Source organism: Lissotriton helveticus, chromosome 12 (assembly GCF_964261635.1).
Source record: "Lissotriton helveticus chromosome 12, aLisHel1.1, whole genome shotgun sequence".
Classification (NCBI taxonomy): domain Eukaryota; kingdom Metazoa; phylum Chordata; class Amphibia; order Caudata; family Salamandridae; genus Lissotriton; species Lissotriton helveticus.
The window spans coordinates 157,980,223-157,998,291 of record NC_136073.1 but is presented as its reverse complement, the minus strand read 5'-3'; the positions used below and the strand labels follow the sequence as shown (position 1 = coordinate 157,998,291).

Here is an 18,069-nt window from a genome sequence, read left to right as displayed (position 1 = left end):
ATCATCGTAATTTAAAATTTCTGAAAACAGCCAGGACTCTTACACCACGACAACTAAGATGGTCCTTGTATTTCGCGGACTACGATTTCGTGATCACGTTTCGTCCAGGAGCCCAAAATGGAAAGGCAGATGCCTTGTCCAGGATGGGTACAGGATTGCAGAAGACTGTTACCGACGCTCAGCCAATCATTCCCAGTGACAAAATTATAGGAGCCATCACCTCCATCCGACTACAAGAATCGATTGCGGACATCATGAGCCCAGAGGCTATGCAGAGTTGGGTGGAGAAGGATGCCAGCAGAAAAATCATTCAACAAATGCCTTATGATCAAGACGCCTTGTATCTTCCCACCACAGAGTTGCAGCAGCAAGTTATGCATGAATGCCATGATGACAAATTAGCTGGTCACAAAGGAGAAGCTAAGACCGCGGAGATAATTAAAAGACATTACTGGTGGCCAAGGATGACAACTAATATAGAGTAGTATGTTAAGTCATGTGAGATTTGCGCGCAGGGGAAGTCTGAACGGCAGGCTCCAAAGGGGTTATTGCAACCCCTACCTACACCTTCCCATCCATGGCATACAGTTACATTAGACCTTATCACTGATTTACCAATTAGTCAAAGGTACGACACCATCCTAGTTGTGGTGGACGCCTTTTCAAAGATGGCCCACTTTACAGCTTTAAAAGGGGTTCCTTCAGCCAAACAGTTAGCTGCCCACTTCAGTTCCCAGATTGTCAAGTTACATGGGATCCCCAAAATTGTCATCTCAGATAGGGTCCCATTTTTGGAGGGCCTTTATGGAAGGTTTAGGGACGGAAGTTAGATTCTCCACTAGTTACCACCCAGAAACAGATGGGCAGACAGAGAGGGTGAACCAAGAATTGGAACAATAGTTGCGACTGTTTCTTTTGAAAGAGGAAGGTAATTGGTCGGAATATTTGTGGACAGCGGAATTCGCCCACAATAATGCAAAGAATAGTTCGACAGGTTATTCCCCTTTTTTCCTGAACTATGGCAGGCACCCAAATGCTACCATTCGACAAATGGAAACGGCAGTCCCAGCAGTCAAGGAAGTTATGTCGCACCTGTTTCAAATTCAACAAAGAGCTGTAGACAATCTACGAGTAGCCAAAGAAAAGTATAAAAAGTACGCTGATCGGAAAAGACGCAAGGGGCCATCCTTGACCAGTGGAGACCAGGTTTGGTTGAGTACCAGAAACTTGAGATTGAGGGGAAACAGGAAGTTTCAACCTCGATTTATCGGTCCATATCCTATCGAGGAGCAAATCAATCGGGTAACTTATCGGCTAAAACTACCACCCAAGCTCAAGATACATCCAGTCTTCCATGTTTCATTGTTAAAGAAGGCCCTAGCAACCTTGAGACGCCAATCACCCCCGAAGCCAATTCAGCTAGAAACAGGAACTGAGTACGAAGTGAAAGAAATTTTGGATTCCAAAAGATCAAGAGGAAAGTTGTACTATTTAATAGACTGGAAGGGTTACGGTCCAGAAGAGCGATCCTGGGAACGAGTGGAGGATGTAAATGCACCTAGGTTAATTAAATCTTTTCATCAACGATTTCCCACCAAGCCAGGAAAGGGAGAACCTACCTTGTTGGGGGGTACTGTCAGGACTCAAAACCTGGGTTCCGTCCTCTACTATCCAACTGAACTAAATGCCTGGTCAAGGAAGGTGCAGACCTGGAGACTCAAGATGGCCGCCGCTGTTGCCGTGATCGAGGCTTAGCAGGCGCTCTAGGCTCTCAGGCCCTAGTTTCTGTGAACCAATGTGAAGCGCGAGCGCCGGGAGAAATGCGCACTTCACTAAAGACTACAGCCCAGAGAAGTTCATATAGTACCTATCTGCGAATTCCTGTCAGGAAAAGTGACAGTCGTGACAGGAGTTCCTCTCATGCCCCCAGCATAATCTTGAAGTAATTTTGTTTTCGTTTCGGAAACCCGGCGCGTGATTCAAGCACGGGTTGCCAAACTTCCAGGAGTGCGGCATAGAAGGTTGCCGTATCGTGTACACAGCGGAGGAGGAGAAAGCATTTAATGACGCAGAGCAAGAAGAAAAGGAGACTAGCGAATTGAATGTCTCGACGAGACAAGACATTGAGACAGTTTCCTGAGCAGCGAAGTAGGCGCTGGAATACAGACTCAAGATAAGAGCTAAGTGAAAAAAGAATTTAATAGACTTTTAGTTATAAACTCAGACTCTGATACTTACTGTTATTTTTTGAAAGAAAAAGGTTCAGTCACTTGGTCATACCCGAAAAGAGAAAAGAGAAGATGCCATGATTATAATATGGACAACACACAACTCAGTGAATAGAAATGTAAATACAGTGTAAATACGTAAGAAACTTACCAAGGAGTTCAGGAGTGTTTATAACTCTGCAAATCTGTGGAGACAAGAAAAGGACAAGGTAGAAAACAAGTTTAGAAAACAAGAAAAGAGTTCCACTGAAAATACAAGAAAATTCCAGAAACCCATATAGAAAGCATTCTCCACTAATAGTGAAGTAAGTGTATTTACAGCGAGCTATATATAGAATCAGTTAGGAATTCACTAGAGGAAGAGTTATAAATCTATGTATGTCCCTTTTTCTCTCACTAGTGACAACTAATAGAGGAGAACAGATTCACTACACACATAAGAAGAGGAGCTAAGGTTCAGCTGCATAATGGTGGGTGAGAGGAAATAAGGGAATAGAATCCACTAGAAAGAGTAGGAGGTCAGGATATAATGATGTGTCATTGTTTTTAGGTTTCCATCTGCAAGACAGCACTGAGAGTAGCTGACTGAGGAACCACGCAGGACCAGTCTCTTCTCTGTTTATTATTTTATCCAATTCCCCCGTCCCTTGAGGTAATGATGGAGGGTTCTGTTTAAGACCCACCAGCCTTGCCAAGAGGGGCTTGGGTTCTAGCATCTCTGTTCTTGTGCAGTAGCTGGAGAGTCAAGAGTAAGTTTAAGGTTCTGACACACACACACATGCCCTTGGGGCATGTGTTTGTGCAACATGTGGTAAAATGGAAATTTCAGGGGTGCAAGAGGGTGTCCTTTTGGTACCCTTGCAGCGTTGAAATTGCTTGCACAATTTGCGAACACCTATTGAGTACATTCATTCCCAAGGGCCTCTTGCCCTATAGGAATGAATCGGAAGCCATTCCTTAATTGCGAGTAGCACTTTGCGAGTCGCAATTAAGGAATGTTAGGAATTGCAATTTTTTGGGCGATACCTACATGCATAGACAATTGCGATTCCATAATTACAATTCCTTAAAAATCGCAATTATAGAATCGCAATTGCCTATTTTGATGCATGTGCACGTTCATCTATAGTACTTAACCAAATTTTCACTTGTGATTTTCTGCTGTCAGTTAGTGAGTTTGATCAGGCAGTCAGTTGTGTCCTGAATATACGATGTCCATGCTTTCATCAGTGGTTGTAAAAAATGGTCAAGATATTTTCCCATTGGTTCATGGCTAGAACCTCATCCAGCCCGATGGGCATAACAGGTGATCTTGAGGGTCTTGGGGCATCTGAAGAAGCATGTACATGTGCGGTCACTTTGGATTTGCTGAGGTAAAAAAGGAGTTTTTGTGTTCTCCGTTATCCATCCCATCTCAAGCGCTTTATCCAATAAAGATTTAAGCGTTTTTGAAAAAGCTTCTGTGGGATCTGTTTCCAATCCTCATTTGTTACATTTGTATGTACCTTGTGTTCCTAATAATCTCTGTTCATGACTACAAGAACCCCTCCCTCATCTGCCTGTTGGACAATGACTTCAGTGTCTTGACGTAACTCATCCAGTACGTTGAGTTCTTGGGAAGAAAGGTTTTGGTGTTTGGTTGTGCGATATTGTAGGTTCTGAAGATCTTTTTTCACCTATGTTTCAAAAGTGACGAGTGACTTATGTGAGAACGGTGCCATGAAAGTGCTCTTAGGTTTGAATTTTTGTATTGCTTCCTGTATAGATGTTTTCTCACTAGATATTTTGTGTATAAACCATCTTAAACTTAGTTTCCTCATAAATTTGAAGAGGGATATCTCAATTTCCAAACCTTGGTTAAGTATGTTGGAACAAACAACATTCCCTTGTTGAAGACTGTCAGTTTCATCTTGGTCAAAGGTCTGTCTGAGATGTTCATAATTAAACTTTCTTCATGTTTCGCAGAGTCCGTGGATTCTTAATGGTTTTTCTTTTGTCCCCTCCTTGTTCATTTCCTTTTGGTGCTCCTCTTTCCTCCAGCGGATGATTTAAAATTTGGCCTGGCTCTAAAAAAGAGTCCTTTTATGTAGTTGCCACTAGTTGAGCATCTGAGTTTTCCCATTGGTACTAGTAGTTAACTGGATAGGGGTGTGTGGTATTACCAGCTCTTGATCAGTGACTACACTTTCTTCTGATGAGGAAGCTTCTGGTTTTTCGAAAACGCGACATTGGGCAAACGCAAATGCCAATGTGTATACCTCGTCTAGCTTATAATCTATGGTATCCCATTTACATTTTCTCAACTTGCATTCATGCACTTCCTTTGCATAATTGTCCAGTTTCTCATTGATATCGTTAAGTGTCTTGGTCCAATTGTCACCATCCATTCTTTTTCCTATTTCTGTCTTCGATCCAGAATCTTCATAGATAAATTCTTAGAAGAAACTAAAGTTCCTCAATAATCAAAAGAATTAAGTCAAGGGAACATTTGTTTAAGATGGAGTACAATCTTGTCATGAAATTCTTATTAATTGTAAATAACATTGGTTTTAGTGAGATCCTTAGACCTCTGGGAATCCGTTTGACCGTATTATATAGTATAGGAATAGTGGCATGTAGTCTTTGATTAACTTCTTTATGGAACGTGTATTCTTAGAAGAAACAAAAGTTCCTCAATAATCAAAAGAATTAAGTCAAGGGAACATTTGTTTAAGATGGAGTACAATCTTGTCATGAAATTCTTATTAATTGTAAATAACATTGGTTTTAGTGAGATCCTTAGACCTCTGGGAATCCGTTTGACCGTATTATATAGTATAGGAATAGTGGCATGTAGTCTTTGATTAACTTCTTTATGGAACGTGTATTCTAACTGTTTCAAAAGTTGGTTGACTGCTCCTGGTGTGGCATTGAAAGTTCTTACTTCCTGCATTAAGCAATTTATAGTTTCTGCTTCCTCTGTGGTATAAACCTTTGTGTCTGCCTGATTTGGTGTTAAATGTGCTAAATCTTCCAAGGGCATATTTGTATGATGTGCTGGCTAAATGGTTTGAGCACAAAGGGTAAACAATTGTCTAAAAAAAGAGTATTCAGCCTGTACTCAAAATACTCAAAACTATAAGATTCAATCAATTCATTTCAATTGTGTGCTGTCTTGTGATGGGACCACACATCAATACATAAAGATTGAAAACTAACGGTACATCCATATTAGTCTGGTACGTGCCCTATTTTTAGAGCACCATGAAACACATGATAAATAGTATCTTGTTTATTGCATTCTGGGGTCTTTCGGCATCTTGTGTGGTTTTACATTGTTGCACGTATCTTTAAGCACTACTTCTCTTGGGATATGTTTTGCGCTTGGGTAAATTCATGATTCATTTCAATACTATGTGCATGTGCTTAGTCGGAACACGCATGATTTTTTATTTTTGTATTCATTTTTTATTTTTGTATTCTGCTTCCAAACTGAATGAGCACTTTTTGTTTTCTTTGAACATGTAATTAAATAGTTCCTGGATGGCTTTAGAATAAATGTTCATATGTTACCTTTTAAGGTTATCTGAAGAAGGGTTCCCACCCGAAATGCATTGGGAATGAAGCATGAACTCAGCTGAAATATTGTTACCAAATGAAGCAATTTGATATAACACTATTGAAGAGGCAACAGTGTTTGTTTATGTATAGGTTGTCATGAGCAAAACACTTCCAATGAAGGCTAATTACTTTGTTTATCAACTGAAAAAATAACAAGAATATTGCTTTCGTATAAAGCATAAATAAATGCTTTATTTACTTTATTGAGTCTAATGAAATTTGCATATGTTTGAATGATCTTTAAGGGTCTTGAGTTGTGCACATTATGTTGGGTGCACAGTCCCTATACACTTTTTTAAGCAGAACGTTAACTTATGCCATCCTCTCATCTGTGCTGCTGCCGAGAAAAACGAACACCATAAATTACTTAGTTATCTAAGCATTACAATGTTGTATGTGCCCCAAGTTCCGGCAGCTGGATAAATAAAAAACACGTTCACAGTTGTGTAGAAAACAAGCACTTTTTGTGCAGGCACACAATGTCTGCCCAGTCAAAACATGCATCCTGACTACCAACATGTGGGTAATGCTAAAACCCTCTTCTGGTGCTTCTCAAAGCCTGTTTGTTAGGTTGATCACCAAATGTCTAGAAACTGTTGTGCTCTGAGGCCGGATTTAAGCAGTGAGGAATACATTGATCCTTACAACACCATTTCATTTTTCTCACACATTGAGGACCCATAGAGGTCAACAGAAATGATGCAAAGAATAATTTTAGAAGTGGAATCAAAATGCTGAATTGAACATGCATGTTTAGAAGATAAAGCAGGGTATCTTACAAGCAGGGTATCTTAAAGGAAACCCAACTGACAGCATTGGCTTAGAGGCATATTCCTCTTTATATTTCTGCTACCGAATGCAGCACACATCGAAAGAGAAGTAACAACAAAAAATAAAGATATTTCCCCCTTGTTATGGCTCTGTCAGTTAGGCACACCATTGTGCGGCAAACCAAGATTTACAAGTCTTTGGAAATCTGGGTTTGCATCAGATACATGGATGAATGCATAGAAACGCCCATTTTCAACCCATGTAATGCCTACATTACACAAAGTAATGCAAGTCAGTGCTATGCACGGCATTGCTTTTCTTTGTATTTACTAAACTACGCAAGGCTGCACAATTTGAGTTTGTATGGCTTAGTAAATGCCAATAATAATCCTGCTTTGTTGCTGTGACACAAAAGTGTTGCAACCCAATGCAAAATCTTAGTACTTCTGGGTCTGGGAAGCCATATTTACTTTGAGAGCAGTAAAACTATCCAAGCTCATCCGGAGCAAAGAATGGGAAGATACATTTGGCAGAAGGCTCATCTGGCATAAAACAAGGGAAGAGGGCAGTACCATAAAACAGCTCAGCCCACATCTAAAACTCAGAGAAAAGTGACGTCACATCTTCATGAAATGCCTGCAAATATCATGTACAGAATGTTATGCTTTGTTAATCAGGAAACAAAACGCATTTGATCTAAGGTTGCAGTCATCTCACTGACTAGTCCAAGATCACTTGTGATCTATACTTACAAGTCAATATAGGCTGTTACTTGCCTGCCCACATCTTATAAACCCAAGATGACGATAAATAATGGGCAGACAGTAAATTAAAAAGCTTTTATGTCGTGGCTGCAACCACCTGTGACCACAAAGATCTTTGAGCAAGGAAAATTCTGCACTCAACAGCAGAGTGACTTACACAGAGGAGGTATTTTTTCTGTACTCTTGTTTCTAGAGCTTTTGAAAACTCATCAGGCATTGTGGATATTAATGTGATCTTTTTCTTCACAGTTGCTTCATTATGTCACAAAAGTTCACTTCCAGAGCACGGCAGGTGATGATGTGTTCTTTGATGCCAGTGGGAATCCACCACCAGCCTACGAAATACTGAACTGGAAAATAACTGCAGAAGGCGTGGAAGAGAATATAGTGGTGGGAACATATCAACCAGGAAATACATCAGAAGCATTACTGATCTTGAACAAGAGCCTAATCCAGCTGGACGGGAATGACCAGGTGAAAAGAGTGATCTATCTGTCATGGGGGGTTTAGATGCATGTGCTACTTAGTTTAAAAAGTGTAGAGCAAACCTGTGCCCCTTAGACCCTTCTCTTGTTCAATGTCAGAATAAAAAACGTGCCAATATCATGCAATTTCGTGTATTTATTACAATAAATTCAGTGCTTGAAGCTAACTTTAGGTCTACAACATCCGAGCTAATGAATACAATGCAAACTCGAATCACAGTGAACAAAAGACAATATTTGTAGACAGTCAGATACTATATGATACGATGAAGAATGAAAAAAGTACTGACTGATGAGATGGTGACTTTCTGGAAAATATTGAATGGAATCAAGAAAATTCCAGATTGTTGGAATAGGATTCTGAATTAACCCACAGAGTCATTGACAGTGATGCACTGCAAGTCAACTTACCTACAGTCTTACCAAACACAAAAAAATAATTGTATGGTGAAAATGTCGAATTATTTCCAAGCATTTTACATCAATTTTCAAAGCACAGATAAGTTCACCAGTTGCATCAATGTATGTCTCAGCTCATATAGATTTCATTAAGATGCCTTTGTCAGAAAAGATGTGTTTGAAATGAACTGCCATTGTCATCATTTACAAAAAGAAGCAACCAACGTTTTTCAACAAATAGACAAGACTACAAGACATCCCATCTTTTTATTAGAGGTTACAAATTCATTTTCAAGACTGAATACATTCCAAATGTATATTTAGCCACTTGTAACTTCCAGGTTTTAAACTTTCTACTGGGTACAATATTCAATAATGTATGCATGTGCAACATTGTTCAGGTCTAGAGAGTGTAAACATTAGAATTAAACATTGTTTTACACAAATATATGCAGATCATCCCCTTGCCATGTACGCTTTTGCAACAGCTGAAGACAAGAGTTTAATAAAAAGGAGGAAATGAAAAAATAATACAAGTTACATTTATCCTACGCTTCTTCTTAATACAAGGTAAAAAGATGAGCATAGGTGTACCAAATTTAGTAAAAAGGTAACACAAGTAGACTGCTATATTGTAAGGCAAGGAATGCATGTAACATTAAAAAATCCAGAAGTTTCGAAAATCCAATATAAATAGCTTAGTAATAATACTCATTTGAATACATATTTACTGGAGTTTGAAGAACATGATGTGAGTTACTCAGGCAATAGGCAATTATGGCACTGTAAAAATGACTAGAAGCAATTTTTTACCAAATCTGTCATGAGATAACTACATTGTTTAAACTGGGGTCCTATGTTACTGTCCTGTAGTCTCTCAATATGAATTTGCTAGAGATAATATTGCGCCTTGTATTAGTGATCCTTTGGTTGGTCTAAATTACCAGTTTGATGTCATGTCATCATTACAATGTTTTGTAGTTAAATATACCAAAGCACTCAGTGACAGTTCAGGCACAGTCAGTCCATAAAATAAGGATTCTTGTAGAAATATCTAACTTGTGGTTTATTGAAGCCAAAAGGCCAGGTAAATGTCAACAGGTGTTTCATCACAGAGTGACTTCTTCAGGACTAGATGAGTAATAGTGTTCTGGCAAGAGGTTTAAGAAGAAGAAAACACTCAAAGATCCAATATCTGGTTTTCAGACAGAACAAAAGTTTTTAAAAAAGTGGTTATCCCTGTCCAACCAAGATCTATGGATGGGTTTTTGAAGTAGAAACAAAAATTGTTTAGCAAATCTGTGATTCGGTGGAATTTGACAGCCACAAATATACTGTGGTCCAAATTTGACGACGTAGTACACCCTCTATAATTAACAGGTACAGTATAAGTTGTGCTACAATTCAAGGCAGTGGACCAAAAATGTTTAACAATGGTCATAAACTTCATTGACACCGCAGTCTAATAGCGGTATTTAAGGATTGATAGTCAGTCATGAGTTGAAATGCACCCATATATAAATGAGAAGTGAACACACTTGCAGTTTTGTGGGTATCAGTCAGAAGGATCAGACAGAGACCTTGATAAGTTCCTGCCTATTAGTCGAGCAGTCAGTGTTTGTGATCTTAGTGTCCCGGAAGTGAGGCTCCTCATCAGGTTTTGGCTCTTTCAATTTTTTCTTCTTGTTAAACCTCTTTCCAGAATGGCATTATTCATCTCGCCTTGAAGAAGTCATTGTGTGATGATGAAACACGTGTCAGGTGTTATCGGGATTAGGGTCTTTCTAACCAGTCTTGAGGCATTGGGACGGTTCCCGGCTTGGGTGCTTGTAAGTCCTGGTTTGTTCGAGATAGGGGCGACCCCTTCCGGTAGCCGCAGTTGTGCTGACAATGAAAGCCTAAGCAGCCAGTGCCCTCCAGAAGGAATCCCAAGAGGAAAACCCTGGAGGGAAAAAAACTCTGATGATGATGAGACTCCAGGAATGAAGGAGAAGACAAGGAGCCAGAAAACACTGGAAGACCAGGAACCCAAAAGGAACCAGGAGAAAACTGGAAGTAAAGCTGAATCAGAAGTGGCAAGGTAACCAGGAACAACAACAGAAGGAAGGGATCACCACAACAAGAATCAAGGAGCCAACAGGAGAGAGGACACACCACCAGGAACAAGGAGTGTTGTAACGCAAGGAAGGAAAGGTTCTGATCCCTTATATTCAGAAAAACAGGAAGAGATATACAGGAACAGGAAGTAACATACAAGAAAAGGAAGTGACAAAACAGGACGGAGAAGTGTCGCCATCTTGGATAGGGAAAGGAGTGAAGTGCATTACAGAAAGATCACCATGTTAGGAAGGTAAGTAACCCTTCCCTATTGCCTTCTGGAAGCAAGGTGAAGAGGAGAACAACAAAATGGCCCCAAAGAAAGGGAGATCACCAGATGCCCACACCAGGTGAGTGTAATGTCCCAAGGTGCCTCGGCGAAGCAGATGGGCCGCCGTGCAGGTATGCGACGTGCCTGAAAAAAAACAGGCGTCGCAGGTGCTTTCTGTGACGCCGTTGAAATGGCCACAGCGATCTGCGATGCTGTACCATGGCACCCCCGAAGAGGGTTGCACCAGCTCCGGCGAAGAGGAAAGCGGTAGCGCCGTGGGTCACGAGTCAACCCGCTGCATAACATTTGTTATGTGCTGCCAACACACATGTACAAGATTACAGTTAACTGGCCTTTTGTCTTCAATAAATCACATTTTTGAATCTGATATTTTTATTTGATATTTGAATCCTCATTTTATGGACTGCCTGTGCTTGGACTTCCATTGAGTGCTTTGATATCTTCATCTACTGGGTTTACACAGTAGAACTTAGGAACCAATGTGTGTTGGCACCCCTGGTAGTATATCATAATTGCACTAAAGTAACTAATTTGTTCAATTGATAGACATTCCACATGTACTTGTGCTGAGAGATGCAGTCTGTTAACCACTACTATCATTTATACTGTATTCTTTGCAATGTTCTGAACTGGTGGTGGTGAATAATCACAGAAATCACATACTTCCCATAGTTTTAGCTGTCAAAATGTGAGCTGAAAAAATCTGTAGGTGTGAAATTACCACAGTACTCATTATTCGCAGCCCATCACAAGCAGGAATTTCCACCCAGCAAGGAGTTAGCTCAGAACTCTTGGTGAGGTCTTCCCTCGCACTCCCATACCATCTTGGGCCACACCCCCTACCCTGGAGGGCTACTTAATGAAGATCTCAGTGCATCCATGCAGCGGACGCGTGCAGCGGGCGTGTGAAATTGTGACTAGCGCCAAAACCTCTGCTCTGTTTGCTCCAGGTAAAATGTCATCCCTGTTGGCATATTCCAGTAGGGAACTGCATGCGCTAGACAGCTCATACAAAATGTTGCAGTCTGCCTGCGTCTGTTTTGATCTAGAAGAGCTCTTCAAAGAGCCCAAACTTACTTGCACCGTCAGCGGCCTTTCTCTGAGGGCCAATTCTACATCAGGACTGGACTTTTCTTCCCCCACAGTTAGAGTTACTCCCAAAGCCAAGAACAATGACCGCACCAAGATTTAGTCCACCTTGATAAATGCACGCTCTCTAACTAAACACAAGCATGAAATAGCTGAATTAAGAGCTAGCCACTATCTTGATTTCTTATTTATCTCTGAGACGTGGGCAGATCCTACGTCTGGAACAGATTTCTGACAACAGCTGCTCCCGCGGGTTTCCGTGTTTTCAGACAAGACAGGCCCATTAAAAGAAGTGGCAGCCTCATGACTCCATCGCAGTCGAAGGATGGCTGGTTCCCTCTACAGCCTCTGAAGCCTTGAGCTTCAATATTTGAGTCTCAGATCACCAATCTTTTAAAGGGTTGCTTTTTCATCCTCCTGGTTCCAGGGGAGACTTCTTAGTGACCCTGGGCAGTCCATTAGAAGCTACAGCCTATGAGTAGAGTTCTACTATAATGGGTGAATATAATTTTCATCTGGAGCTTAATAATGACAAGGACTCAGATGGTTTCATTATGAAGTTGGAATCAGTGGACCTTTTGCAGAAAGTGGCCTACCCATTCAGCCGGACATACCTAAGACGGCCTGTTTACTGACAATGATGCCATAACTCTCAAGGAGGTACTTTCATTGGTTTGGTCAGACCATCATGCAATCCTATTTGACATTCATCTTTTTGAGGTGAACCCTCCACACCTAATGCAGGTACCCTCCAAATTTTTCTGAGTCTGGAAGAATATAGACCAAGATGTTCTCAAACAAAACCTATCAGACACTAAGCCGGCTCTTTCCTATGACCCAGAGCAGGCAGCCTTGAGCTATACAGATTGGCTTCATGCCTCTTTCACCAAATTAGTCCCCTACAAGACAGCCTCCAAAAATAAAGCTACACCCTCAGCCCCATGGTATTCAGAAGCCTTGAGGCTCGAGAAACAGCGTTCTAGGAATCAAGGGAGATGCATGCAACAATTATGATAGCCAGGAGGACTGTCTCTATAAAAAAGCTTTGGCCAACTACAACCATCTCCTTTTTTAGGAGAAAAGCAGCTACTTTATAGGAGAAATTGAAACTGTCCAAGATTCAACCAAACTTTTATTTCAAGTGGTATCCAAACTCGGGACCTCAATTTGCAATTTAGCCAATCTAGTGATTCAATCATTTTGCAATTCCTTAGCCTAAAGTAAACTCCATCTATTTCAACTTTAATGACTCTCCCATCTCTCCAAACCAGTTCAGAAAGCCATACTGAATCTTTAGGAAATTTCTCTCTCAGAGAATTCACCCCTGTTTCCTCGGAGCTAGTAATAAATCTGGTAAGGGCGGCTAAATCAGTTTCACCTCTGGACCCATGTCCGCCCGCTACCCTTAAGGAGTCTTCCGAGCCTATTGTGCCAGTTCTAGGCAACATCTTTAATTCTATGTTTACAGTTGGTGTCTATCCTTCTCAATGGAAAAAAGCTTCCATTTTGCCCCTATTAAAGAAGTCAAACCTTGACCCGGAAGACACTCTCAACTATAGGCCTATTGCACGTCTGCTTTTGGCCACTGAATTAGCAGAAAAGATTATAAATGACCAATTGACCCAATACATTCAGGGCCACAATTTGTTGAATGAAACACAATTTGGATTTAGGAAAAGCCGGACATACCTAAGACGGCCTCTTTACTTACAATGATGCCATAACTCTCAAGGAGGTCCTTTCATTGGTTTGGTCAGACCATCGTGCAATCCTATTTGACATTCATCTTTTGGAGGCACTTATCTTTTGGAGGCACTTATCAAAACCACAGAGGAATTAAGGTTTGCATTGGATAAGGGTGGTGCAGTGGTGTTGGTCCTCTTGGGCTTATCTGCAGCCTTTTATATGGTTGATCATGGTCTCCTGATCAATTGTATCTCCTCCCTAGGCATCAGGGACAAGGCCAAAGCTCTGCTAGCATCTCATCTTTATTAGCCAACAGAGCCCAATCAGTTATGTTGGGTGATTTTGAATTCCCTTCTTTTTCTCTTCCGTGTGTCCTACAGGGCTCCTTCATTAGTCCTACGCTTTTTAATACCTAAATGACTGACCTGGCACAAGTGATTACATCTGCTGGCTTAAGCCTTACACCATATGCAGATGATACTCAAATTGTCCTTGGAGTCCATAAGGATGGAGACTGCATCTCGGCGAACTATCATGATGGTATGCTGGCAGTGAGTACCTGGATGTCTAATCACTGTCTCAAATTAAATTGCTCTAAGACCACGGTGATGGTGTTTGGTAACCTCTCCCCCGCATGTTCTTCCCATTGATGGCCAGACAATCTTGGACTGCCTCCTGTCCCAGTCACCAAGGCAAAAAATCTCGGGGTCATCCTTGATGACAAGCTATCGTATAAATACCATCTTAACTCATTAGTCTCTTCATCCTTCTACATCCTCAGAATGGCAAAGAAGCTGTTTCCTTTTATCCCCATTGAAGCCAGGAAGATAATTTTATTGGCCTTGGTTCTGTCTAAGTTACACTATTGAATTGGTCAACTGATGCTCAGCTATGATCCCGAACAACCTGCAGCTGATTCAAAATGCTGCTGCTAGACTGCTGTCCGGCACACCGAAATCTCATTCTGTGTCTGAGGTGATCAGACAACTGCACTGGCTGCCTATCAGAAACAGTATAACATTTAAGACGCTTTAAATTGCCTCTAAAGCCACACATAAAAAAGAACCTGAATTTCTGAAGAAATTGCCAAAGATTTACACCCCGAGCAGGTAACTGCGCTCGGCTGGCGCAAATCTACTGGTTGTTCCCAAGACATAAACATCCAACTGGTGGCTACTGCCCTGGTATTTTCTTCCCTGTCAGATGAGAGACATGCCTTCACTTTTAATGTTCAGGAAAACATTAATAACCTGGCTTTTTAATAATTCGGTTCTCTTTAACTGTCTTCTTTCACTTTGTCCTGTCTCAGGAATAGCTATCACTGAAACACCTTTTTTGGTATTTGTGCGCTCAATAAATTGTTATAACATAACACTCATGTGGAGTATCCAACATTGTTCATTCAGCTTTATTATTTTTAATACATTCTCTATGCTTCTGAGACTTGCTTTTTATCAAAAGCCTGTAACCTATTATTGTTTTGAGACTGAGTGCAAGCAGAGAAATGGTCGCCCAATGGAGCATTAAGTATTGGGAACCTTTCCTAGAATGGAACTGAGATACAGAGTTTGTGATCTTTCAGCTATGTTATTGTAGACACAGGTTTCAAGCATTGAAACTCATGTGGACACCAGGTAACAAGCCCCATGTGAGTATATTGTCTTGGTCATTGTTTATATATGTTTCTCCTTTAACTACCTGAAAACAGGGTGCACTCTGTAATTTCCAAATCGGGTGCCTTATCACACTCTAGACTTTCCCACATGTGATGGACAACTGAAAGTGAGGAAAGAAAAAGGACGCTTAGTGCAGATCACTGGCATACCATTTACATGCATGGGGCATTATTTTATGTAGTAGCCTAGTATTCCCAAATGTGTGCTTCTGGGGAATAGAGAAGCCTGGGCCAAATGTTGTTTCTTTACACCCTTTTGCAAAGACCCAGCTGCCTCCCATTTTCCACCCCTCAGCTTTACCCTCATACACCTTACCATCTGGGTGTCAGAGAGGTGATCTGCATTAGTTTGGAGTGTGTAACAGGAAAAATAGAACAGATATTGTAAATGTATTGGAATTACTGTTTAGTTGCGTATATGAAAAGGAAGAAGATTGTATATTGTTGTGTGGTTCCCACTAATCCATAGGCTCTGCTGTTTGTGTACAACCTAAACCTTGGGTGGGGAGCCTAGAATGAGTCCATGCACCTCCACAGGGTATGTTGGCCTAGAGACCAGCTAGCTCACATTGCCACCATAAGCCTTCCTAACCTAACAGAGGGGATTTAAATCCGTCTGCAGCAACATTAGAACGTTGTTCTGCGTGCTTCTACCAGCCCATAGAAGCCCAGAACACTCCATTGTCTGCAATGGAGTGCTCACCATTCTAATGTTCTAATTATCAGTTACATTTGCCAAAGCATCTTTTGCAGAGAACCCAGTAAATACCTCTCTCATTTACCGCTCTAAGCTCTACAAGATATGATCAATTGTGATGGACTTGGTGGGTTTCATTTTAACCACCAAACATTCAGAAAAAAGCCTGAAACTTAATTTTGAATACAGTTAAATAACATTGCAACTTAAGGTGGAATATTTAATTGTTTCACACAAGTGTATAAACCCCACTTGATTAGCAGTGTAGTAACATTTCCTGTTGCTTACAATCACTTTGATAAGCAAATGTTCTTCATTGCCCCCAAAGGGGTTGGGTTCACTGAAGCAATATTGATGTATAAAATAAAGAAGTAAAAAAAATCAATGGAAAAATATAGAATGCAAAAATATTGAGTCCCTATACTTAAACAGGTAAGTTAAAAAATATTGAAAAAAAAATATCGATGTAAAAAATATAGTTGTACAAAATATCAAATTTATATATATATATATATATATATATATATATATATATATATATATATATATATATATATATATATATATATATATAAAATACAATAATAAATATTACATGTGTTAAATAATAGAATTCATATAAAAAATTAAGTAAATTAAAAAGAATATAATAAATAAATTGCATACAGTAGGGAAAGTGTTGGCTAGCTGAGGGGTAGAAATTACTAGTCCCACTCCCGTGAGTGTAAAATTAGGGAAAGTGTTGGATCGTGGAGAGGTAAGCATTACTATTCCCACTCCAGTGAGTGCTACAATAGAGAAAGTGTTGGACAGCAGAGGGGGAAAAATTACTATTCCCATTCTAGTGAGTGCAACAGTAGGGAAAGTGTTGGATAGCGGAGGGATAAAAAAATACTATTCCCACACCAGTCAGTGCAACAGTAGGGAAAATGTTGGAAAGCGGAGGGGTAAAATTGACTATTCCCACTCCAGTGAGTGTAACAGCAGGGAATGTGTTGGATTGCAGAGGAGTAACAATTATTATTCTCACTCCAGTCAGTTTAAAAATAAAAACAAACAACATTTTAACAACAAAAATATTTAAAAACAAAATATGTCAAAAACTAAAATACAAATATATTTAATAATATTGTTGAAAAAAACATAACATAATGTTAAATACATATGACAAATACCTACAAATATTATATTAAATACAATAAAAAATAATTTCCAAACAAATAAATATTTGTAATTAGAAAATATTTAGAAATAAAAACATTCAATATTACATAAATGTACGTTTTTTATTTTCTACCCTAAAACACCACACAATTCACAACCCACATCTAAATTAAAAAAAAATGTACTTCCTTAATTAACATAATTAATTACCAATTAAAGACATAATATTAATTAAAAGCCAAATTAAAACTCATGAACATTATTTAACTTCCCACACTGTACCCCTATAATGCCCACAACTCACAGCTAAAATTAAACTGTAAGAAAATAATTACACCATAAAAGCTTTTTTTCAATTAAAAAACAAATAGTATTTAGCAACTAATTAAAAAGTATGTAAAGTTAATTTACTCCCCACACTGTACCCCATAACAACACAACCCAGACACAAAAAATATAAACAAATACCCTAATTAAATATATATTAATTAATTAATATTAATGATCAACTAATTTCTAATTAATTAAACATACATAACTACCCATCCTTTACCCCTACAAACCTCACAACCCACACCTAAAATTAACTACACAAATTCCATGTTTAATTTTCAATTAAAGGATGAATATTAATCAGTAGCTGATTAATAATTAATTAAACATTAATTCCTTCCCTCCCTTTACCCCATAAACCCCACAATTCACACCTAAAAACAATCACATAATTACCATAATTAATTATCAATTAATTCGCTGATTTAAATTAACAACTAATTATTGATTAATTAAACATAAATTACTTCCCACCCTTTATCTCTATAAACCCCATAACTCGCACCTACAATTAATTACACAATTTCCATAATTAATTTTCAATTAATTAATTAATATAAATTAACAACTAATTATTAATTATTCAAAAATAAATGACTTCCCACCCTTTACCCCTGTAAACCCCACAACTCGCACCTAAAAAACATCACACAATCACCATATTTAATTATCAATCAATTAATTCATATTAAATAACAACACAAAAATAATTAATTACAAATAAATTACTTCCCACAATTAACACTATAAAATCTAAATTAAATAAATAAAAAATAATCATGATTTTAT

The 18,069-nt window shown here is 39.2% G+C and overlaps 1 protein-coding gene across 1 annotated transcript in view; it reads left to right on the top strand.

The window, feature by feature from the left end:
- The first annotated feature begins 1,050 nt into the window (after positions 1-1,050).
- The window catches only part of LOC144797986 (vomeronasal type-2 receptor 26-like), a 33,771-nt gene continuing 16,752 nt past the window's right edge, over positions 1,051-18,069 (top strand). The window contains exons 1-2 of the mRNA XM_078668786.1: positions 1,051-1,548; positions 7,613-7,837. Coding sequence (XP_078524912.1) covers positions 1,051-1,548; positions 7,613-7,837 — 723 coding nt within the window. The remainder of the gene's footprint in view (positions 1,549-7,612; positions 7,838-18,069) is intronic.